The sequence below is a fragment of the Triticum dicoccoides genome, chromosome 1B (genome assembly GCF_002162155.2).
Source record: "Triticum dicoccoides isolate Atlit2015 ecotype Zavitan chromosome 1B, WEW_v2.0, whole genome shotgun sequence".
In the NCBI taxonomy this organism is placed as follows: Eukaryota; Viridiplantae; Streptophyta; class Magnoliopsida; order Poales; family Poaceae; genus Triticum; species Triticum dicoccoides.
In genome coordinates this window covers 476,476,842-476,502,809 of record NC_041381.1, presented here as the reverse complement: position 1 = coordinate 476,502,809, position 25,968 = coordinate 476,476,842, and the positions used below count along the sequence as shown (strand labels likewise).

General features: G+C 45.7%; 1 protein-coding gene and 1 pseudogene across 1 annotated transcript; both read right to left on the bottom strand.

The window, feature by feature from the left end:
• The window catches only part of LOC119307146, an 81,831-nt pseudogene extending 74,145 nt beyond the window's left edge, over positions 1-7,686 (bottom strand).
• Positions 7,687-10,398: 2,712 nt separating this feature from the next.
• LOC119342420 (endo-1,3;1,4-beta-D-glucanase-like) lies at positions 10,399-13,557 on the bottom strand. Its single transcript, XM_037614096.1, has 7 exons — positions 13,253-13,557; positions 13,133-13,154; positions 12,355-12,481; positions 11,663-11,753; positions 11,485-11,574; positions 11,301-11,401; positions 10,399-10,780 (listed from the first exon to the last, which is right to left on the bottom strand). The coding sequence occupies exons 1-7, from the start codon at positions 13,401-13,403 to the stop codon at positions 10,640-10,642; spliced, it is 723 nt and encodes a 240-aa protein (XP_037469993.1). The 5' UTR covers positions 13,404-13,557; the 3' UTR covers positions 10,399-10,639.
• Between the last annotated feature and the right edge of the window lie 12,411 nt (positions 13,558-25,968).

Below are 25,968 nucleotides of genomic sequence, written 5' to 3'. Positions count from 1 at the left end.
ACAACGAGACACTTTTTACCTGATAGAGTGATATTGGTTGCGTGTTCATATGGTGCCTAGCTTTCATTTCTTCTAATTTTGTTGAAATGCCTTCCGCTTATTGTTTTTTCTTACATATTCCATCCTCCTATCGTACGTGTGAATATGAAACGCTGTCTTTTTTGTATATATTCCATCCTCCTATCCTGCGCTTGCCTTACATCAAAGTAGTGTTCGTCTGTATCATGCATCAACCAGTTATGCAGAGCTAATTTTATTCATCTTCTTGTGGTTTTGACTTTATAAGGCAATATCAGAAAATAGGAAGGAAAAGAGTAAGTTAGGGGATGTTGGTGGTCCTCCACACCGACGCAAATAGAGACTCTCTAGATTTGCCACTGCTACTGCTAATGAAGTTGAAGTCTCAAGTCTACATGATGAGTTCATCTCCCATACTCCACCATTGCAGGTGCTTGCTCTAAGTTGACAGTGTGATAATTGGTTTCATGTTGCATATGTTGTCTAGCTTGTATTTCTTCTATTTTGATTAAATTGCACCTGCTGAGTTTATACGTTATACATGTGCATATGACATGGCTTTTTGTGTCTAGAATACACTGCATCTATCTATCATACCATGTTCTTACATCAAAGTACTACTGTTGTGTATCCCGCATCAGTCACTCATGATTGGACGCTTTTAACATGGCAGTTTGATAGTGGTTGCATCTTGCATTGATTTATATGTTGTACTATTTCTAATTTTTCGAATTGCCACTTATGACAAGACACTTTTAACTTGGCAGAGTAATATTGGTTGCATCTTTCATATGGTGTCTAGTTTGCATTACTTCTATTTTATTGAAAATCCTTCTGCTTAGTTTGCACATCGTAGCTGTGAATATGTCATGTTGTCCTGTTTTTCTTACATATTCCATCCTCACACGGTTGTCTTACATCAAAGTATTTCTTGTCTGTATCATGCATCAATGAGTTCTGAAGAGTGATTTTATTCTTTTATGTTGTGGGTACAGCTTGACATGGCAAAGTCAAAAAAGACCAAGGAAAATAATATAGTAGGGAGTGCTGTTACTCGTCGGGTGAAACGGAAAAGGATCTGTTGTCGAGATTATGATGGTACTTATAGTGCAGTAGAAGGTCCAAGTCCACCGGCTAAATCTACAAACACAGTATCACCTGCTCCACCAGCTGCAGCATCCGCTTCAACTATACCAGCATCTCAACTAGTTACTCGTTCGTTTGCTCCGGAACTGGCCAGTTCCCAAGATGCCTTCACACCTAACACTACTTTTGAAGCACTGCTGACACAACAATACTTGGCAAGATCAGATGAACCTCATGAGCATCAACACCAAGACGGTACCTGACCGAGTCAAGTTGCAGTTGCATGCTCCTTTATATGCACTCTCACAGTTTGATGTACACTAACACTTTCCATATTCGTTGTTGAACTAGCACCACGGCGCAAGCGGAAACAGACATCAGGGATAATGCTTGACAGATTAACAAAATCTAAAGGAGGAAGAATGGAGATCCATTTTGAGGCAGGTTTAAAAAGGCCACGTGATGCTACAAAGTCGGCCAAGTTAGTATCAGAGGCAGCCATTGCCGTTAGGTGTTATGCACGTATCCTTCCAACGTGGATCCAGTACAGGAATGAGAAAGACAATACCCAGTTTAACACCTTCCTTGACCATTTATCCGTAAGTAATGTTATTCATCGCAATTAGTAATATTGTCTTGCTCTGTCCCATACTTTCTAGCTTCCTCCTAATAAGACTCACATTCTTTTTTCAACAGATAAGGTTCAAGTTGGATCCAAAAGATGATGCAAGTAAACAAGCATGCACTCATGTTTTTCAATCTGCTCTTCCACAATATCGGTACCACCTTAGAAAATCTCACTTTGAAGGCAAGGCTAACAATGAAATCGCCCAAACATCTCCAATGGAATATATTACAGATGAAGACTGGACAGCCCTCGTTAAACACTGGTCTGATCCAAAGTATAAGGTAGGCTATATGTATTTGATCAGACCATATATTGAACTTGTATTTATGTATGTGCCTTACAAGTGTATCTTGTTCTAGGCTAACTATTTGAAGAACAAAACCAACAATTCTAAAGTGAAATTCCAATAGACAGCAGGATCTCGTAGCCATATTGCACACTGCGAGGCTCTTGTAAATAGCTGCTACTTCCTTCTTTTTTGTGTGCCATATTATCGTATCTATATTGACTTGTTTCAAATACAGAGGAAAGACCGTGCGGACCAAAAAGAACCTGAACCGAATGCAGTGCAAATCTTCAAGGATTGCCACACCAGCAAGATGAAGGGCATGAGCACACCAGTTCAAGCCGCTGTTGTAAGTCCTTACTCCTCCTGCCTTGAACTGATTGGTACTGCGATGTGTTCATTTAAGTACTTGGTTTGTATCCAATGTCAGTTACTCTGTTCACTTTTATACACAGTTGTCTTAACGTATCATTTCACCTTACATGGTTTAAAAGAGATGAAGGATATTCTTTTGGTCTTGATCTGTAATCTAGTTGTTATGTTCACGTGCGCACACAATGATAAAATAGACTGTTTGTTTTATATCTGTTTGCCCATGATATGGATGATGTCATACTATGTTCATCGTACTTTAAACCATGTCTCTTTATCCTTAGATGTCAACGAATGTGAGGAAATAGACAATACAGTAGGCATGCTACATGGACATATGTTCCGAAAGTGATTTTATTATGTAGTTGGAACTACAATACATGCTAATGTATTACAGTAGTTCACCAAAATAAGTTATGTATAAATGTTTAACCTACTTTGTTTGTTTTATTCTCATTAGTAAATTATCTGGTACACTAATCTACAAGTTCAAACTTTCAGGAAGCTATGGAACAAATGATTGAACAGCCACAACCACCTAAAGGTGACGAGGCTACTACAGGCACAATGTCACCTCTTGCTGCAGTGCGTCAGTATCTCTCCACTAACAGTGCAAAAAAGCACCTTCCTGCGTAATTCTGGGTTGGTTGTCAAGGTAACCTCGTCCAAATCACCTTCTGAACAAAATCTTCCTGCTAGACAGAGTGATATATCTGTGCTCCATACACAAGTCCAATCCCTAATGGACGTTGTTTCGGAAACAAGAATAGTGGTTGAGAAATGTCGTCAAGATATGAATGGTTTTGAAACCAGACTATTAGACATTCGCTTCGTTGTTCAAGAGCAATGGCGGAAAAAGGTGGAGATCGTGCTGCTCCATCAGATTCTACAGCCTGAAATATTAGCACTCAAGTCAAATGATCTGTGCTTCTATACATCTGATGGTGCTTTTATCTGGAAGGACTGTAAACTTTATGCCAATAGGCCTTTTGTTGTATGGTTGGAATTTATTTTGTTGTGATACAACATTTATGATGCTGCCATAGGCTGCAGTAATTACGACGCTATTTTTGTATAGTGTAGGTTTATCTTAATAATGTATTCGGCCGGAAGCTTCGTAGCAGCCCAACATGCCAACATTCATCGGGCCCATTCCAATTGGGCTAAAAACGATTACGAGCCGAAATTGGCATGTAGCCCACTAAAAATATCTGGGTCTAAATCAGCATAAGCTTTCATATTTTTCTGGTAGGCTTGTGCCCATAGTGGGCCTTTAACAGGCCTAAACATAAGTTGGGCCCTCAGTAAAATTAGGCCGTTTACAGGTGTAAATATCTCGAGCCCATAAAAAACATGGGCCTTTAATAGACCGAAAGTGAGGGCCCTGATTGTGCCAAATAACCCACTAGACTTAGCAGGCCGAAATGGTGGCTCATTTACGATGCGGATCTTTGACAGGCCGAAATTCGGACGGGCTGTAAATGCGCCGACCTAATACACGGGCCTTCAACGGGCCGGAACTTCGGTCGGGCTAGATTATCGTCATTTTTATATGGGCCATTAATGGGCCCGATATGATGTTGGGCCACATATGGCCCATGGTTTTACGTCCGGCGTTAACAGGCCGGAAATGACAACAGGCCGAAAGTGGCGCAAATCTATTGTGGGCCTCTAACAGGCCGAATGTCAGACATGGCCGAATATGACCAAAATCCTTCACGGTCGTTTATGGGCTGAAAGTTTTGATGGCCTGTAAATGGGCCCAAATGAAGCCGGACCTTTAACAGGCCGAAAATACACCGGGCCGTAATTCGGCCCAATTACTTAGCGGACAGTTAATGGGCCAGAAGTGACCATGGGCCGCGTTGATGACAAGTTTAGGACAGGCCGTTGACGGGCCGATTTGACAGAGAATGTTGGGCCTTTAGCTGGGCCAGCCCATTATGGTCTGCAGAATCTTGTGGGCCTTTAGCTGGGCCAGCACATTGTGGTCCGCAAAATCTTGTGGGCCTTCTGCTGGGCCGGTCCATTATGGTCTGCAAATTCATGTGGGCCTTTAGCTGGGCCGGCCCATTATGGCCCGCTAAATTTTGTGGGCCTTTAGCTGGTCCGGCCCATTATGGTCCGCTAAATTTTGTGGGCCTTTAGCTGGGTCGGTCCATTATGGCCCGCTAAATCTTATGGGCCTTCGATTGGCCCCGCCCATTTAAACTTTGAAGGCCACTTTTGGGTTGGTCCACATGTCAACATATCATAGGCCCATCTCGATCGTTGGATGAGTGGCACATGTGCCAATGCAGAGCTGACGCATGGATCCGTCACCCAATGAGAATTTTACACGTGGAAAATCTGCATTGGTCGTGGCTGTTAACGGGTTACTGGGTCCAAAATTCGACCCGATAGCTTAACGGCGTTCCGTTACGATGGATGCCACGTGTCGGTCACCCTTGACGAAAGCACTTCTGTGACGCGCGATTTATCGTCATGAAAGTGGACACTTTCGTGATGATAATTTTGGTAATGTCATGGAACACTTCTACGACAATACAAGTATGACTATCTTGATTTTGTCATAAATTTGTCATGGATGTACATGCATGACAGAAAACGCGACCTACTATGACAAACACGTATCATCATGGAAGTGTATTTTTTTTAGTGACTAGACGCTCCTTGCTCCTTTAGCGCGGCAACAATTCGTTTTGCCTCTTCAAATTCCTTTTCCTACAGAAAGGAACAATTTGTTCGTTTATGCTAGATGGATTAACATCAGAAATAAACATACTATACATTTTGACAGAAGATGAATCAAAATGGGACCGATGGGAGGATCCCCACCGGATTTTATTCCAATGAGGTGAGGAGGCTCATTACCCGACATGTTAAGTGTAACATCTCCAATTTAGCCATCTTTTTTTGCGAGGATCCAATTTAGCCATCTGACCGGCCAAGACAAGAGAGCTTCTCCACTTTGGAGAATCTGAACATGAAAATATCATACAAGTCATCTCAAGCTGCCAAATGTTGTTAGGCTTGGGTCTATTGCTTTATCATCATTCCCCGCCCTTGGTTTACTTTAACTTTTTTTTGACAAAGGGTGGATTTTATTGGCTCAAAATGAAGCATCAAGAGGATACATAACATAATGAGCACACACACGGCCTCTGCATAACTAGGATGCACATAGCCAACCCAACACATACGCAGAAACACACCAACAGCTAGCAAAGTCATAAGACCAAAAGCTATGCATAGGCGAGGAAAATGAAAAAAAAAGCCCCATAATGATCAGATCAATGATCGACAAACTAAAACTGAGACCATATCCGCACCAACCATTGACACCACATTGATGATGAGGATCTTCAACAGCAACGCCTTCAGGAAAGGAGCGACACTCAAGTGCCGCTGTCACCGGATCCAACCACAAAGGCCAGAATCTAAGTTTTCACCCTGAAGTATCACTCCAAGCGTATCCAAGCAATGCATCCAACAAGGTAACAACGTAAAAGAAACATCACCATTGCCAGGCATAACCACTCGGGTCTGACCTAGGCTTTCGCCCAGGTGCTCGAGACCGGGTGCACGCAGCATCACCATCCAAGTCACACAAGTGTTGTCGCCACCGCTTTTCCGCAATCCCGACAGCTACAATTGGACCGTCGCCACCTCACAGCCATCCCTTTGCGTCAAGTCGTCATTCATAATTTGCATTCCACCACTGAAGTCATCCATTGGATCGAGAGCTAAACCTCCCGAAGTCTTTTTGATGACCTCCGCTATCGTGGATCCATAGGAAGTTGCTGCAGAACAATCTATAGCCACCACCATCTGGTCGATCGGATCTGGATCATCACCACCAATTGAAGATCACAGCGCCGTCACCCGGCACTGCACACGCGGAAGGCCAGCACGTCGCCGCAGCCCCACATGCCCAGCGCAAGGACCCTACGGGCCGCCGTCAACACCTCATGACGCTCGCGTCATCCCGACGACCGGTCCAGGTGGACGACCGGTCTCCAGCACCGCACGGCACCGCCACCAACATGGGCTAGATCTAGCCGAGGCCAGCAACTCGAGACCGACTAGGCCTTAAGGCACTCGAAGGCCACCACCGCTCTAGCCCTTTGCCCGTGACACAGATGGGATCAAGGGAGGGGTAGGGGAAGGGTGAGCAGGGCCGCGATGAGGAAGACGACGAGGATGCCGCCATTCGCCAGACTGGGCGCAACCGCCGGAGAGGGCCCCCTGAGCCATGCCACTATGAGATCTCGAGGAGGGGAGGGGCTCTCAGCACCAAGACGGGAATGAGTCCGCCCCGCCGCCACCATCCCGGGGCCAGGCACGGCTTCGCCTGCCAGCCCTCTGGTGGCGGCGATGCGGGAGCTGGCGGAGTAGGGCCTCCCGGCGGCGCGGCTGCGGGTCGCCGTGCCGCCCAGGAGGACGACGCGGGGTTAATTTCCCCCGTGCACTTTAGCTAACACTGTGTAATGGAAGTACTAAGGAGGCCAGCAATGTCATGCGATGTAAACGGGTATGATTACACGACATATATACCTCAAACATAAACTGAAATCAGGTGGCCTGAAGTCCTGAACGTTTGCAAAAATAAAAGGAATAGGTTGCACGGAATCAGGGGACAACAAACCGGGGCATGATCCTTTATCCACGCTGGAAATGGTCTATCAGCGTTTTCGTGTGAATATGGCTTCCCATGTAAGAAATCTGGCACCACAACCAAGTATCCTGACGAAGCGACTTTATCAGCTATCTTCCTTCCTGAGGTAAGAAATTTCATCAGATCCCCTTTTCTTTTTTGAGGCAATCAGAATCCGTTCACTGGTGGGACAGTGTTGCTTGGTTGCGGTAAATTGTCGTTGCCCATCATAACAATAAAAGGATAAAAAAGGCGGTAAAGCCTAGTATATTCAAATTTAACAAGAGTGCTAAAATCCCAGCCGCAAATCGTGTGAAGAACACTCCAGTGATCTACCATTTGCCGAGAGTACAGGTAAATGTATACCTCAGATTCGGCGCTCCAAACCCTGCAAGGGAAAGGCCAAGCGCTGTTAGTTAACCGTTAATAAGCCAAGCAGAGGAGAGGAGCATTTGGGAGCTCTGGTCGAGGGGGGTACGTATTACCGAAGATATCCAAGATGAGGATGACTGCGGCCTTGGACTCGGCGGAGCCAGCGACCTACGCCGCGATCCCGTTGAAGTCGTCGCCGACGACCCTGCCCTCCCCGCCGGCGGGGTTCAGCGCCGGCGGGTTCGCGCAGCACTGCGGGCTCGCCATCCTCACTCACGCTTGTCTCCTGGCGGCGAGGCTGCGAGTAGTTGGGCGTGGGAGACTGGCCGCGAAGCGAATGCCTTGGTGGGCATGTATTTGTTTCGAACCTGCTGGCGTCGAGGCGGGGGTTTGTTGGGTGATTCCGTTTGATGTGATGCTTCCTTCATCGTCAGAGTCAGATGCTTTCTTGTCGCGGGTCTACCGTCTACCTGCCGCAGTGACATTTCCCACGACGGCCCAACCCGCTTGCTTTATTTTGGGTCTATTTTATGTCCACTTTCTCAATTTCTATGTTTAGTCAAGACGTATCAGGTGAAAAATCAAAACGAAATCAAGGGGGACGCTGCACGTCCTAGAAGATCTACCGCGCGGGAAGCCGTTGGATGGAGTCGTGGACAGCCGTCCGATCTCTCATCATGAGCCCTTGGGCCTTTGCAGCAAGCTTCATGTTGCGCTTGGCGCTTTACAACACGGTCCTTGTTCCAATCCCCATCTAACGGTTTTTTTCTACGGCTGCAACTAAATCCTCAAATCCACTTCTTTGCAACAGAGTTTGTATTGCGCTTAGTGCTTTGAAACACGAGACTAGTTGTAGTCACGGACGAATAATTTTTTTCCCACGACTGCAAATTAGATCCTCAAATTCCTTTCTTTGCAACAAAGGTTCATGTTGCGCTTACGGCTTCACAACACAAACCTTGTTGTAATCCCCACAGGATTTTATTTCCGCGACTACAAACTAGATCCGCAAATCCCTTTCTTTGCAACAAGGTTCATGTTGCATTCAGCCAGTGCAACACAAGCCTTGTCGCAATCCATACCAAACGTTTTTTTTCCCTGTGACTGTGACTACATGGATGTGTGAGGAGAGATGTATTGTGTGCCTCCTGATCAACTCGGATCCCATGGCCACATGTCGATGTGCACCTTAGTTATCAGTCAGCTGGCTCCAAGAGTTGCCTTTAATTCATGACCCTGATAAGTGTCACACGTGTGGCACAAATACATGAGAACTTTGAACGTTTTTATGACAAGTTTAGTGAAGTAAGGATGGCAACTTTAGTTGTCAAGCATGACAACTTGTTTTCAGATGGCAGGTTTTAGTTTTCTTTTTTTTTCTTTTCGGATGATAACTTTAATTATAAGAAACCTCGGAGCTGGAGTGCTTCGTGCCACACGTGTGATATTTATTATTTAGGTTAATTAAACGCATTTAACTTGTTTTTAGTGGCAGCACGTGAAACATGACATGCTCGACCCCAATAATATCTTACAGCCCCGGCACTAGAGCTTCTTAATAGTAGTGCGGCTTCCGCAGGACTCTGTGATCTTGATTACCAAAAAGATAGGAAATCTATGTTCTTCAAATCTTACGAAAGTAAACCATGAGCATAAAGTTTCTAAGCATGATCCTGTAATTCGACACAAATAAGTAGTATGTATTGTTGAAAATATTAGTAACTTTCCGACTAATCTAATCCACGAGTAAGCATCTCATACCGAAACTTAAGCATGTGAGCACGTACAGTACATAGAACTGAAACATCTATAAACAACATATATACGGCTAGCACATGTACGAGTAAACGAGGGATGAACAGTTCATACCCTTCGGTTGGCCAGGCCAACACGGTGGCGGCGGCAGCAGCCTCGGCGTCATCCGTGGCCTTCTTCTTGGCGGCGGCGTCTTCGACCATGGTGTTGATGCGGGGGGAGTAGTGGAAGCTAAGGCAGACGAAGACGGGGACGGATCAGGAGCAGTCGCATCGAGACGCTCCCCAAAAACAACATAAGAAAGGACGATATCCAGAGACAACAAAATGAACTATGTGCCTGTATCAACATTCCAGGATTGTTATGATTGTTGGGCTGGTATAGATCCCCATGCAGGGAATCTGGCACTACATCAAAGTAACCAGACAAAGCAACCTCGTCCGCTATCTTCCTCCGTTAGATAGACATTTAAGCATTAGTGGCAATCCCATGAATGAAGGATAGCACTAGCTTAAGATAAATAAGCTTCCATAAAGAGAAAAGAGCATAGAAGCACAGTTGTAGATCATTCCCGATCTAGTTTTCCAGCATGGAGATTAACGAGGTCAGCATTTCTTTCATTATGTTCAAAATTTACTTACGCATTCCGTTCTTTTGCTGATATGTATGCAAGCAAATGTAAATGTCCTATTAAGTTGAACAAATATGAAGGTATGAAGCAGACAAGGGAGACAAATTTGAACCGAAAACTACAAACAGAAGATCGCCATTCTGTAATTCCAGCTCCCTTTCCTTCTCATAAGAAATATGTTTCATTAACACCATCCACAGCATGGTTGTATGGTCGTCAGGATGCAGTGACCGAAGGTCACCGTTTCTACATGCAGAATCACACCATTGACAAAATTAAGCAGTTGCTCCATGTTGAAGGAGATGCAAAGGGCAACTCTCACGAGAAAATAAATTCAGTGTACCTCAGTTTCGGCACGTCGAACGCTGCAAAGACAAAATGGTCCCCGTTACTCGGTATACATACTCTATAGGCACCAGTGTCTGGAAAGCTGCAGGTGTTGGAGACCGACCAGTTGCCTTACCGGAGGTGTTGGAGATGACGGCGTGCGGCTTTGGAGTGAGCAGAGCCAATCATTTTATAATAACGAAAAATGAGAGAACAATAATCACCACACAGATTATATAGAGACAAACAGACAAGTGGGCCAACTCTCAAAACTACAAATATCACATTTTATTTCACTGCAATAATATTATAGTAATGTGTTCAATACAAGCAGAGACTGCTATGAGCAAGCACACAATGTACGTATACTAGCACATGAAAGACACCTGCACGACCATTGATACAGGCCCTATAGCTAGGACCATAGCATAAACCCTGGATGTTTTGAATGATGACCGGTGAAGAGTGACACTGGCTTATTACGAAAAAAGGACCACTAATTCAGGTTCACTTTAGGTTCTTGTTAAACCAGTCAATCATGTCTGACAGGGCTTCCTCGGCGCTCTTCACAGCACCTGCATCTTCACTTTTGTATCTCACAGCCCATCCATGAGAAACCCCAGGGAAAATCTTGACAAAGTGAGCAATCTGTAGGTTCATAAAGACCATATCAGGATGAAAGATTTTAAGCTCCGGTTCTGCAACAATGTCGTACCGTAATGTGTGTCTCCAATTTACCGACATTCTACTGTACTTTTTGGTTGCTTTTTATCAATCTTCCTTTTTTTTTTCTTATGATACTACACTTTCTGGTGAATATATGGTAATACCTTCTTACTTCCAAGAAACTGGTCATTCACATGGATAAACTAGTACTATAAAATGCTGCTAGGTCCAGTGACTCGTAAAGTAAAATATTGCGTGTAAAGGCTAGTTTGCCCTTAATTAAGGGATGATTGATAGCTCCTCTGATGTCAAAAGCTAATTAGAATGGGAGGAAGTAGCAACACATTATGCTGGAACAGTCAAACAGTATTACTAATCAGATACAGCTTGGCACTGGGGCAGTTTCAAATTTGACAACTTAGTTTAACCTCAGCAATATTACGTATTCCATACCTTGCCAACATCATAGTTGGCTTGAAGGTTGCTCGAAATGAGAACTTACCCCTGTGTTAGAGGATAGAACCTGCTCAAACTGTTTGACCAATTCTGGTGGGGATGTTTTGTCATTTTCAGCTCCAAGTACCGCGATGGGGCATTTCACCTCTGAAATATAGCACATGTCATAGTGTAAGAATCTGAAGCCTTTCAAATGGAACAATGTTAAATTCTCAAGGGAGAGATTTTACCTTTGATATCGTCAACAGTAACAGCAGAAGGGTGCGACATAACAGCTGCCTGGATCTCATTAGCTTTCGCTAACTCTGCAACTACCTTTGCTGATATGTGGGGAGAAGGAGCAGAATGCTTAGCAGGTTAAACCTTAGAATTTTGGGTTCAGATGTAACAAAACAAAATAGTGCTTACCACCCCAGCAATAACCTGCAGCCCCAACAGTAGACACTCCTTGTTCTTTTAGAGCAGCAATAACAGGTTTTGCCTCTTCAAATGCTTTTCCCTGTATAAAGTAAAAATTCATTCGTTTATATTAGATAGATTAAAAACCATAATGCCACATCACCTTCAGCTAGAAGTAACTTCAGAAATGGATAAATCAACTCCATTGTCAAAAATTAAGTGTGCCTTCACCCTCAGGCGACACAGGGGCTACAACCCTAGAACACCACACCACTACCACCCCTCCCCCCTCCCTTGTTGCCTCATCCTGCCGCCACGGGTTGGAGGGGGGATTCCATCCCGATTCCATTCTTAGGAGGCGAGGAGACTCAAACCCATATCACGCTTAGTAGGGCGTATCCACATTGGTGGAAGAGAAGGTGAACAATCAGCCAATATTCTACATATATTCTTACAAAGTCATATCAAGCTGACATATACATGCTGTTAGATTTGGACCTATTGGTTTTATTATCACATCCCACCCTTGGTTACCTTAGTTAATACTGTCTGAATCAAAGTACCAAAGCCAGCAATCTCATGCAATGGAAACTGGAAAGCTCCCGAAACATATACGTTAAACATAAACTAAGGCAAGTGACCTGAACATTTACAAGAAAAAAAAAAGGAACAGGGTTTGAGGGAATCAGAAGACAACAAACCAGGGGATGTTCCTTGATCCACACTTGTATTGGTCTGTCAGCATTTTCAGGTACAAATGGATCCCCATGTAAGAAATCTGGCACCACAACAAAATATCCCGATGAAGCAACTTTATCGGCTATCTTCCTTCATGAGGAAAGAAACTGCATCAGAAATTCATAGGTGACACTCGCTGGTTGCGATAAAGTAAAGTAGAGGGCATAGTCCGTCATAAAACAGAAGGCCACTAAAAACTATTCAAAATATATATATTTTTTGCAGGAATAAAACTATTCAAAAAATTAACAGCCCGCCTAAAATTCCAGCCATAAATTGTGCGGACATTCCAATAGTACATTTTCCCAAAGCACTCCATCTGTTTCTTTTGACTCTATGTATAAAATTTGTTTGAAGTCAAACTACATAAAGTTTGACCAGATTTATCTTAAAAATATCAACACTTACAATACAAAAGTTATACAGTATGAAAATTAATGTCATGATGCATCATATTGTGAATGTTGATATTTTTTTCTTACATAGTTGGTCAAACTTTACAAAGTTTGACTTCAAACAAATTTTATATGCAAACTAAAAAGAAATGGAGGGAGCATGTGTGAATACTGAATAATGAGAAACTTGTATGCGGTGACTGCGATACAAATATCCTTTGTCCTCCTCGTGCGGATACCAGGAAGATAACGGAAAAATCAACAGCAAACGCACTCGACTGACCCTACAGATATCAGCGCGAAACAGAGGTCGCAATATCAGGAAGCACAGCACAGAAACGTATACCTCAGAATCGGCGCTTCAAACCCTGCAAAGTGCAAACAGAAGAGGGGAAGCGCTGTTAGCAGGTCGTTACTAGCATCCCCAGCAGAGAAGCATTTGGTTCTGGTCGAGGGCGGGGGTTACCAAAGATGTCGGAGATGAGGACGACGGCGGCGTTGGACTCTCGGACGCCGGCGACGTATGCCGTGACCCCGCCGAGGCTGTCGACGACCCTGCCCTCCCCGCCGGCGGGGTTGAGCGTCGGCGGGTCCGCGCAGCACTGCGGGCTAGCCATCCTGCCGAGGCTGCTGGTGGCCGGGGGTTTGGGGCTGGGAACCAGAACAGCCGACGGAGGTGAGCTGAGGAGGAGGACAAGGCGACGGCAGCGCAGCGACCGGAGGAGAGCGGAACGCTTTGACTGCGAGTTGTTTCGAACCTGTTCGTGCAGACTGCGGAAGGTACGAGGCTTCTGGTTGGGCCTCTATTTACTTATCGAGGCCGCGCACCAGGCCGGCAGGGTGACCTCACTGCTTTTTTTCTTTTTTTATTAAGTGGTTGGCTGACTTCACTGCTGACCCACACTGATTACGTTTGTTGCTTTGCTTCCTGCGGAGGTGAATGTGATGTTTTAGTCTAAAATTTGCAGGGAATGTGATGTTTTGGTCCAAAGATAATCATGACGCGACAATTGGTGCCACGTTGGCTAAGCTGGTCAACAATGCACATTTGCGGATAGCCCCCTGCCGTTTTCTGAAATCAACAACGGATTTTGGTTGCTTTGTGTGATGATTTGTGTAGGAGGCCGCTGGACATCGACTTTGCTCGAAAGATGTGGGAGAGAAATAAGTACAGTATGAGTGAATTATCCGAGTTCTTCATGTTCTCGTGGAAGGTACATATGGCATCTCCATGGCCTTGTTTTGGGTGTTGCCGCCTCGCCCGTTTCCAACACTCTTCTTCCCGTCACGAACCTCGCTCTAGCCACAATTTCGAGCCTAAAGAAAATGACACGCAGGAGCAATTCATTAGTGCTCGCCCAAAGTTTAATGCTAGACAGCAGGAGCCCTTTTTTTTTGAACATGAGTCCAACTTAATTGCCCAAAGATAAGTGCAGTGTCAGGATGTTGGGAACGTAGCATGCAATTTCAAAACATTTTCTAGGCTCACGCAAGATCTATCCAGGAGATGCATAGCAACAAGAGGGGGAGAGTGTGTCTACGTACCCTCGTAGATCGAAAACGGAAGCGTTTGACAACGCGGTTGATGTAGTCGAACTTCTTCTCGTTCCGACCGATCAAGTACCGAACGTACGACACCTCCGAGTTCTGCACACGTTCGGCTCGATGACGTCCCTCGAACTCTTGATCCAGCAAAGTGTCGAGGAAGTAGATGAGTTCCGTCGGCACGACGGCGTGGTGACGGTGATGATGAAGTGATCCGCCAGGGCGAAAGCACCGCAAAAATATGACCGAGGGTGTAGTCTGTGGAGGGGGGCGCCGCACACGGCTAACGGATGTTGTTGTGTGTTCTAGGCGCCTCATCCCCATGTATATATAGGTGGGAGAGGGAGGGGAGCAGCAAGGGGGCGCCCCAAGTAGGAGGAATCCTACTTGGGCGCCTCCTTAATTCGGCCTCCCCCCTTCCATAAGTTCCGAAGGGGGAAGGAAGGAGGAGGGAGGCCGAATCCCTCCCATTCCTTCTCTCTTCTCCTTTTTCCTTCTCCTCTGGTTCGGCCCATATGGGGGGCGCAGCAGCCCCTGCTGGCTGCTGTGTTTAACATCTTGGCCGATTAGGCCCATAGGAACCCCTTCTAGTGACTCGATATGTACCTGGTACCCTCCGGAACACTTCCAGTTTCCGAATCCTATCGTCCTATATATCAATCTTTACCTCTCGACCATTTCGAGACTCCTCGTCATGTTTGTGATCTCATCCGGGACTCCAAACAACATCCGGTCACCAAATCACATAAATCATATAATACAAAATCATCATCGAACGTTAAGTGTGCGGACCCTACGGGTTCAAGAACTATGTAGACTTGACCGAAACACCTCTCTGGTCAATAACCAAGAGCGGAACATGGATGCTCATATTGGCTCCTACATATTCTACGAAGATCTTTATCGGTCAAACCGTAATGACAACATACGTTATTTCCTTTGTCATCGGTATGTTACTTGCCCGAGATTCGATTGTTGTTATCTTCATACCTAGTTCAATCACGTTACCGGCAAGTCTCTTTACTCGTTTCATAATACATCATCCCACAACTAACTCATTAGTCACTTTGCTTGCAAGGCTTCTTATGATGTGTATAACCGAGAGGGCCCAAAGATACCTCTCCAATACTCAGAGTGACAAATCCTAATCTCGATCTATGCAAACCCAACAAACACCTTCGAAGATACCTATAGAGCATATTTTTAATCACTCAGTTACGTTGTGATGTTTGATAGCACACAAGGCATTCCTCCGGTATCCGGGAGTTGTATAATCTCATAGTCGGAGGAATATGTATTTGACATGAAGAAAGCAATAGCAATAAAACTGAACGATCATAATGCTAAGCTAACGAATGGGTCTTGTACATCACATCTTTCTCCTAATGACATGATCCCGTTCATCAAATGACAACACATGTCTATGGTTAGGAAATTTAACCATCTTTGATTAACGAGCTAGTCTAGTAGAGCCTTACTAGGGACACGGTGTTTTGTCTATGTATCCACACATATATCAAGTTTCTGGTTAATACAATTCTAGCATGAATAATAAACATTTATCATGAAATAAGAAAATATAAAATAACAACTTTATTATTGCCTCTAGGGCATATTTCCTTTAGCCTCCCACTTGCACTAGAGTCAATAATCTAGTTCACATCGCCATGTTATTTAATACCAATAGTTCACATCATCATGTGATTAACACTCATAGTTCACATTGCCATGTGATTAACACTCAAAGAGTTTACTAGAGTCAATAATCTAGTTCACATCGACATGTGATTAACACCCAAAGAGTACTAAGGTGTGATCATGTTTTGCTTGTGAGAGAGGTTTAGTCAACGGGTCTGTCACATTCAGATCCGTATGTATTTTGCAAATTTTTATGTCTACAATGCTCTGCATGGTGCTACTTTAGCTAATTGCTCCCACTTTCAATATGTATCCAGGCTGAGACTCAGAGTCATCTAGATTAGTGTTAAAGCTTGCATCATCGAATCCCTTTACGGCTAACCCTTTATCACCTCCATAACCGAGAAACATTTCCTTAGTCCTCTAAGGATAATTTTGACCGTTGTTTAGTGATCTACTCCTGGATCACTATTGTACACCCTTGCCAAACTCATTGGCAAGGCACACAACATGTCTGGTACACAGTATGGCATACTTTATAAAACCTATGACTGAGGCATACGGAATGACTTCAATTCTCTCTCTATCTTCTATCGTGGTCGGGCTTTGAGTCATACTCAATCTTCACACCTTGCAATACAGACAAGAACCCTTTCTTTCAAAATGATGTGGTGTGGTGATGGTGATGATGAAGTTACCGGCGCAGGGCTTCGCCTAAGCACTACGACGATATGACCGAGGTGGAAATCTGTGGAGGGGGCACCGCACACGACTAAAAGATCAACTTGATCAACTTGTGTGTCTATGGGGTGCCCCCTCCCACGTATATAAAGGAGAGAGGGAGGAGGAGGCTGGCCAAGGGGTGACGCGCCTGTCGGTGTCAAAACCGGTGAATCTCGGGTAGGGGGTCCCGAACTGTGCGTCTAAGGCTAATGGTAACAGGAGGCGGGGGACACAATGTTTACCCAGGTTCGGGCCCTCTCTATGGAGGTAATACGCTACTTCCTGCTTGATTGATCTTGATGATATGAATATTACAAGAGTTGATCTACCACGAGATCATAGAGGCTAAACCCTAGAAGCTAGCCTATGATTATGATTGTTCTTGTCCTACGGACTAAACCCTCCGGTTTATATAGACACCGGAGGGGCTTAGGGTTACATAGCGTCGGTTACAGAGAAGGGGATCTGCATATCCGAATTGCCAAGCTTGCCTTCCACGCCAAGGAGAGTCCCACACGGACACGGGACGAAGTCTTCAATCTTGTATCTTCATAGTCCAACAGTCCGGCATAAGAATATAGTCCGGCTGTCCGAGGACCCTCTAATCCAGGACTCCCTCAGTAGCCCCTAAACCAGGCTTCAATGACGATGAGTCCGGCGCGCAGATTGTCTTCGGCGTTGCAAGGCGGGTTCCTTCTCCGAATACTCCGAGGTAGATTTTAAACACATGAATCGTGTCCGGCTCTGCAAAACAAATTCCACATACCACCGTAGAGAGCACAATATTCCACAAATCTAATCTGCTGACAACTTTTCACAGTGTTACATCAGGCCGCGGCCCTGGTCCTTATGCGAACCGTTTTTCTCAACCTGTTGCCGCACGTCTTGCGAGGCGGTTTTATTGGCACGTCTTGTCGAAGCAGAGATCATGTTCCCCTTATCACGGGATCCTCATCAATACGGGTGTGAGTAACCCAACCATGTCGTTAGTATGACTCCTTGGTTTTAGGCAAGTTCCAAACGGCCACGCGGAGGACGCTTGATATTCACCCTCTTTATAAAGAGGTCAAGACCTGTACTTTTCTTTTCATGCCCGATCCTTCCCTTCCCCTATCTCGAGTTCCAACACCCAAGGTTCAGGTTAAGCGCTCCGGACCTTCAACCATGTCCGAATCCAACCTTCAAGGCCGGTGGATGGCCTCTTCTGTCACAAAGGAGGACATCAAGAAGCTTAGGGAGGCCAGGTATCTGACCACCGAAATCTTCCATAGGCTACCTGCTCAAGGGCAGGTTATCCCCACTCCCAAACCCAACGAGAGTGTTGTATTTGTTTCCCACTTCCTCCGAGGGCTAGGCTTTAGTCTTGATCCCTTTGTTAGGGGACTCATGTTCTATTACGGGCTTGATTTCCATGATCTGGCCCCAGATTCCTTCCTTCGCATCTCGCCGTTTATCATTGTGTGTGAGGCCTTCCTCCGCATTACCCCACACTTTGGCTTATAGCTCAAGACCTTCAATGTGAAGACGAAGATGATCGATAGACGACACGCGGAGTGTGGAGGTGCTATAATAAGAAAAGGTGCCGACGCCCTATGGCCAAAGGTTTCCTTCCCGGAGGTGTCCGATCTATGGCAGCAGGAGTGGTTTTACATCACAACTCCCCAGGTACAAAGCGGGCAGCTGCCCCAGCCTTTCGCTCTGCCCCTCCGCCCCAACTGGCACCATGGGTCAACAAAGGGCTGAAATGAGGGCCTGCTAATGACGTGCTGACACTGCAAAGCCGCATCCGAGATCTCCTCAAGAGGGATATCAGTCTAGTCAAAGTAATTCAAGTAATGTTAGTCCATCAGGTCCTGCCATGCCAACGTCGATCTCTCTGTATGTGGGAGTTCAACCCGGAAGGACCGTGAACCATTCAACACTTCTTCAGCATGATTCTCGAAGGAATGTATCAATTATTCTTCGGATCACGAATAAAGTGTCCGGACACCACCGAGGATGCGGGTCTCACCTGCAACCGTCCAGATACCCAAGTAAGTAACCCCGCGACCGAACATGTTGTCGTTATATTTGTCACAACATTATCCTGAAAATTTATCCTCGGCCAGGACTGGATAAGAAAGGCGGAGAGGATCAGGTGTTCGGCCCCTCTTCCCAAAGGCTCGCGGGATCCTGTACTAACCAGGATGCTGGCTCACGCACCATATCAAGTGCCATCAGGAGAAGACGAGGGGAGGCATAGGGAAGCCGAAAGCGGGCTTCATATGTTACCCATCCAAACCAGGGGAATTAGTGCCTCCGCGAAGGAGGACGATCGGGGAGGCGAATCTAGAATCCCCTCTCCCCACGGGAAGAAAAGGACCGCCCCTAAAGACTTGGAAAAGGAGGTTCCCAAACGAGGGAAGAAAACTTTGCCAGGGGGTCCTACCCTAGAGGGCGTCCTTACCGCATAGCACCCACAAGGGGGCCAACCGTCAACCGAGCTGTAAGTGGACAAAGCCACATTACTAAATCCGCCCTACTCTTTTTCTGAGAACAACAACCGCGACATATGTTTGTAGTCTGACTCATAGCCCTTCTCAACAATGTTCCTCCTCCGGGGATATTCTTCCGGAGATGATGGAGAGTGAAACGCCTCCTCTTGTTTCCCCGCCTCATGAGGCAGACGACCCTAAGGTGTCGTCCCGGAGGATCCACAAAGGCCAGAAGGTAACTCTTCAGCCGCCCGAAGCCCGGAGTTCTCGGCTCCTAAGGAGGCCGATAGAAAAAGCCCGGGAGTGTCCGGCGTACAACCAGACACATTGATGGGTCTTCTGGAGCAAGCGGCTATCTTAGAGGCACATTGTACCTTAATGGGTACGGTGGTTGAGAGGATTTCATCCGCAAAAAGCGGGTTGAATGAAGCTTTTACGAGCCTGCTAAAAGGCTTTGAGGTACGTAAAGTAATATGTATATTTTTTACTATACCGCATACGCAAGGTGTGCTTTGTATAGATAGTAGCCCCTGAGACTCTGGTTGCCGTCCAGACGCGGCGAGCAGGGGATCAATATCTCAGGTAATGATAGTGCTGCTTTGGTGCGCAGGCAGCTGCAGATCTGGTGGCTGACCGAACTGCTGAATTTGCCGAATTGGAGCAGCAGCTTGACGTGGCGGATGCGGACATCACGCTTGTTAACAAGCGGCTTGACGAGGCACATGGTATGTATATTCGGGTGGTCAGCAAATATTAAGCATGATGCTAGTATTTATAGTATGCTTTGACTACAGATGGAGCTACCGCCGTGGAGACCCTTCGGGTAGAACTTGCCCGAGCCAACGAGCAAGCCAGGAGAAGTGATGCGGCCACCCTGAAGGCAGCCGAAGAATTAAAAGCCGAATAGGCTATGCATCACCAAAGTGAGGATAAAATAGCCAGCATGGCTATAGAGCTAAGAAATGCCACCAGCCAATATGAGCTTCTCGAAAGAGAAAATCAAGGAAAAACGGCTGACCGGGAGAAGGCCTTGCAAGCAGCAAAGGAAACTCGCTCTGATATCAGAGCGGCACGGGAGGAGCTTTAGCAAGCTGGTGAGATCGCAGCTGGGAAGCCCTTTTTATTGCGAACGAAGTCCGTGATCCGAAATATGCCCCTCTTGATCAATTGTGGAGTTCTGTGGACGCATACTTGGATTTAGCAAAGAGTGCTGCTGATGCGACGGAGTATTTCAAGGATCGGGAAGATCATGAGGTGGAAAGATTATTCTGGTTGCAGTTCAGTGCTCCAAAGCGTCCGCTGCTGTTGAATGAGCAAATGTCCGAATGGGCCGAGCTCCATAGGTTGTCCGGACTTGCCATGAAGGCTGTCGTGGATCATCTGTGGCCGAAGGAACCAAGCCCAGGTAGTTATTTTGGTTTGGTGCAACGATTTCTTCGTGCTGTGTCGCATATCAATGCTGTCAAGAGGTCGGCATGCATAGAGGGTGCGTGGATGGCTCTTGCCCGTGTCAAGACATATTGGGCGAAGATGGAGGCCACCGAAATTGCAACCAGGGGTCCACCTAGGGGTCAGTACTCGCCCGAGCACTATTTTGAAGAAGTCCTAGAAGGTGCCCGTTCAATAGAGGCTTAGTGCTCCAAGAATACCATGTTTCAGTGACATGTGCCTTGATTGAAAAAACAATGCTATTTTGATTATAAAGGCTATATTTATACTTTTGCCCGTAAAGTATTGTAGTGCCTCCTGTGCGGCCGTTTATGTATGTATGCATATAACCTGAAAGTTTGCAGTCGTCGGCTTCAGCCCCCACGCATATAATGCGGGGGTATTCGGAAAAGTGCATGCTCACACTTGATCCAATGTCTTGGTCCGTTAAGGAGGTGATAGCACGGCGAACAAGGCAATCGAACTATATAGCTTTAACACTTTCACTTAGCCATAGGAGTTTGACGGTGGGGCTACTATATAGCCCCTGGTATGTCTGTGTTCATCCGAATACGGGGTGGGTATACGTGACTGGGAAACCGGTCCTTCGTTAATGCGGAGGAATCGCGAAGATTCTGCTGAGTCATCGAGTGGTTGACCAGTCTCTCGCCTTATCACGACAGTCAGTTTTCGGCTTTCTCTACTAAGGTGCTCATCCAGATGAACCAGGGCACAATCGCAGTAGTTCTCCCGGTGCCACCTTAGCTGATAGAGTGGAACATAAGGTAGCAAAACACGGGAGCCGGGCAAACCCAACTATTGACCAAAGACATGATTCAGAGCTGATGAATATAAGGCCAAACTCGCGACGCCGAACACTCCCGAAGGTATTCGGACTTTACAACATATGCTGGGTTGAGTACCGCCCTCGATAATTAGCCCTGAATTTCCAGGTACGTGCATTAATCTGGCGGGATGACAGAGTTTTTCAGCAACGCCAGTGTCCCTCTCGGTTGTTTTAAGTGCCCGGAGGGTTTGAGGCAACAAGAGACGATAAAAAAGGTTTACACAGGGTCTTAATCTAAAAAGAAACCTTTGAACGGGGCCCTGCTGCACGTCTGCGCCTTCGTCTCCATTGTGTCGTATCCTGGAAGGGTGTAGCACGGTGATCATCTGCAAAAAGAGAAAACCGAGGTGAAAGAATCTAGTGTGATCGTGCGAAAAGTTGGTTATTCTTAATGAACCATGAAAATTCAATCTATTGTGTCTTAATAGGGTCGAGCCGAACTATGGACCCTTTTACATGCGGGCAGCCCCTAGCACCACATATGGGGGCATATCTGTCGACCAAGCTCAGGTTTATCTGGGCTGCTGCAACTAGTGGTGCACCGGACACGTCTAGCCGTGGCCGTGGTCTCGACGACCGATCATTTATTCGGGCTGGAGAGGCCGTTCAGTGGTTCATTTGCTAGAGCTGCCACATATTCTTCTGCATGCAAAGAACGCTCTGTCTTTCCACTGATTGTGATGACGCCACGTGGACCGGGCATCTTAAGTTTAAGATAAGCATACTGCGGTACTGCATTGAAACGAGCAAAGGCTGTTCTTCCAAGTAATGCGTGATAGCCGCTTCGGAATGGAGCGATGTCGAAGATTAGTTCTTCGCTTTGGAAGTTGTCGGGAGAATCGAATACAACTTCTAATGTTAGAGAGCCCGTACAGCGGGCCTCTACGGCTGCTATTATTCCTTTAAAGGTACTACTGCTTTGGCTAATTCTTGATGGGTCTATCCCCATTTTGCGGACAGTGTCCTGATATCTCAGATTAAGACTACTGCCACCGTCCATTAGGACTTAGGTGAGATGGTATCCGTCAATTATTGGGTCGAGCACCAAGGCAGCCGAACCTCCATGCCAGATACTAGTCGAATGATCCCTGCGATCGAAAGTGATCGGGCAGGCCGACCATGGGTTGAATTTGGGGGCGACGGGCTCTACAGCGTATACGTCTCGGAGTGCACGTTTGCGCTTCCTCTTTGGATGTGGGTGAGGTAGATCATGTTCACTGATTTGACCACTGGTGGAAAAATTTTCTATCCCCCAGTGTTCGGCTGGCGAGGTTCGTCCTCGTCTTCACTTGGTGGCTCCCTCCCCTTGTGTTCAGTGTTTAGTATGCCGGCCTGCTTGAAGACCCAGCATTCTCTGTTGGTGTGATTCGCAGGTTTCTCGGGGGTGCCATGAATCTGACATGATCTGTCCATAATTTTGTTCAGACTGGACGGTCCATCTCTGCTGCCTTTAAATGCCTTTTTCCGTTGACCGGGTCGAGAGCCCCTGAATCCGGCGTTTACCGCCGTGTTATCTGGGTTGTCTTCATTATTTTGGCGCTTGTTTTTATTGCATTGTGGCTTCCCATTGCCGTCCCTAACTTCGGATGTGCCTGGGTCGCTGGTATCGCTGTGGGCCAACCAACTATCCTCGCCTGCGCAAAAGCGGATCATGAGGCTTGTTAGGGCTGCCATTCTCCTCGGTTTTTCCTGGCTGAGGTGTTTGGCAAGCCATTCGTCCCGGACACTGTGTTTGAAAGCCACTAAGGCTTCAACGTCCGGACAATCGGTGATTTGGTTCTTCTTAGTGAGAAACATGTTCCAAAGCTTTCGGGCTGACTCTCCGGGTTGTTGGATTATGTGACTTAAATCATCTGCGTCCGGAGGTCGGGCATAGGTCTGATGTCTACTACACAACCTTCTTCTTGTAGACGTTGTTGGGCCTGCAAGTGCATAGGTTTGTAGGACAGTAGCAAATTTCCCTCAAGTGGATGACCTAAGGTTTATCAATCCGTAGGAGGCGTAGGATGAAGATGGTCTCTCTCAAACAACCCTGCAACCAAATAATAAAGAGTCTCTTGTGTCCCCAACACACCCAATACAATGGCAAATTGTATAGGTGCACTAGTTCGGCGAAGAGATGAAGATACAAGTGCAAAATAAATAGTAGAAAAAGGTTTTTGTAATCTGAAATAATAAAAACAGCAAGGTAACAAGTGGTAAAAGTGAGCGTAAACGGTATTGCAATGATAGGAAACAAGGCCTAGGGTTCATACTTTCACTAGTGCAAGTTCTCTCAACAATAATAACATAGATAGATCATATAACAAGCCCTCAACATGCAACAAAGAGTCACTCCAAAGCCACTAATATAGCAGAGAACAAACGTAGAGATTATGGTCGGGTACGAAACCACCACAAAGCTATTCTTTCAGATCGATCTATAAAAGAGTTCGTACTAGAATAACACCTTAAGACACAAATCAACCAAAACCCTAATGTCACCTAGATACTCCATTGTCACCTCAAGTATCCGTGGGCATGATTATACGATATGCATCACACAATCTCAGATTCATCCATCCAACATAAAAGTACTTCAAAGAGTGCCCCAAAGCTACTACCGGAGAGTCAAGAACGTGTGCCAACCCCTATGCATAGGTTCCCAATGTCACGAAACCCGCAAGTTGATCACCAAAACATACATCAAGTGGCACATGATATCCCATTGTCACCATAGATAATCACGGCAAGACATACATCAAGTGTTCTCATAAAGACTCAATCCGATAAAATAACTTCAAAGAGGAAACTCAATTCATCACAAGAGAGTAGAGGGGGAGAAACATCATAAGATCCAACTACAATAGCAAAGCTCGGGATACATCAAGATCGTATCACCTCAAGAACACGAGAGAGAGAGAGATCAAACACATAGCTACTGGTACATACCCTCAGCCCCGAGGGTGAACTACTCCCTCCTCGTCATGGATAGCGCCGGGATGATGAAGATGGCCTCCGGTGATGGGATCCCCCTCCGGCAGGGTGCCGGAACAGGGTCCCGATTGGTTTTTGGTGGCTACGGAGGCTCGCGGCGGCGAAACTCCCGATCTAGGTTCTGTTCTGGAAGTTTTAGGGTACGTAGGTATATATGGGTGAAAGGAGAACGTCGGTGGAGCTTCGGGGGCCCCACGAGGTGGGGGGGGCACCCAGGGGGGTGAGCGCGCCCTCACCCTCATGGACAGCTCTCGTATCTTCTGACGTGGGGTCCAAGTCCATCAGGTGGGTTTCCTTCCAAAAATAACTTCTTCAGTTGTTTTTGTTCCATTTTGACTTCGTCTGATATTCCTTTTCCTCGAAAAACTGAAATAGGCATAAAACAGCAAATCTGGGCTGGGCTTCCGGTTAATAGGTTAGTCCCAAAAATAATATAGAAGTGGATAATAAAGCCCATAATCATTCAAAACAGATAATATAATAGCATGAATGCTTCATAAATTATAGATACATTGGAGACGTATCAACATCCCCAAGCTTAATTCCTACTCGTCCTCGAGTAGGTAAATGATAAAAGAAAGAATTTATGAAGTGTGAATGCTAGAGGTGCACAAGTTTGATCAATGATAATTTCAATAACCTTTTCTAGCATGATAATATGTCATAACAGTAGTTCATCTCATAAAACTTTTCATGAACTAGTAACAACCAATTCACATGTCAAAGCATAGACCGTAAACATTCTTGAAAACTAGAAAACTTCATTCTTAGTCATCAAAACAATTGCAATTCATCTTATTTTCAGGAATAGCAAACTCCACATACTCAACTATCACATAGTCTTCTACAATTGCTAACACTCACGCAAAACTTGTGGTTATGAAGTTTTAATCAGACAAAGAGAAAGATTGGGGCTTATAATGTTGCCTCCAAACGTATTCACCTTTGGGTGATGTCAACAATAATAGTTCATGCTAACGTACATCCAATTGGATATATATATCAGGATCACCCTAACACAAAGTGCTTGCCAAAGGAAAAAATGAAAAAAGGGAAAGGTGAAGATCACCTTGACTCTTGCATAAAGTAAAAGATAGGCCCTTCGTAGAGGGAAGCAGGGATTTGCAGAGGTGCCAGAGCTCAATTTTGAAATAGAGATAAATATTTTTGAGAGGTATGATCTCATTGTCAACATAACAACCAAGAGTTCCCAATATCTTCCATACTACATACATTATAGGCGGTTCCCATGCAGAATGGTAAAAGTTTATACTCCCCCAACCACCAACAAGCATCAATCCATGGCTTGCTCGAAACAACGAGTGCCTCCAACTAACAACAATCCTGGGGGAGTTTTGTTTAATTATTTTGATTTGATTTTAATCTTTTTGATCATGGGACTGGGCATCCCGGTTACCGCCACTTTCTCGTGAATGAGGAGCGGAGCCACTCCTCTTGATAATAACCCACCTAGCATGGAAGACACTGACAGCCCCTAGTTGCTACATGAGCAATTCGGGCATACAAAACAGATTATAATTTGAAGGTTTA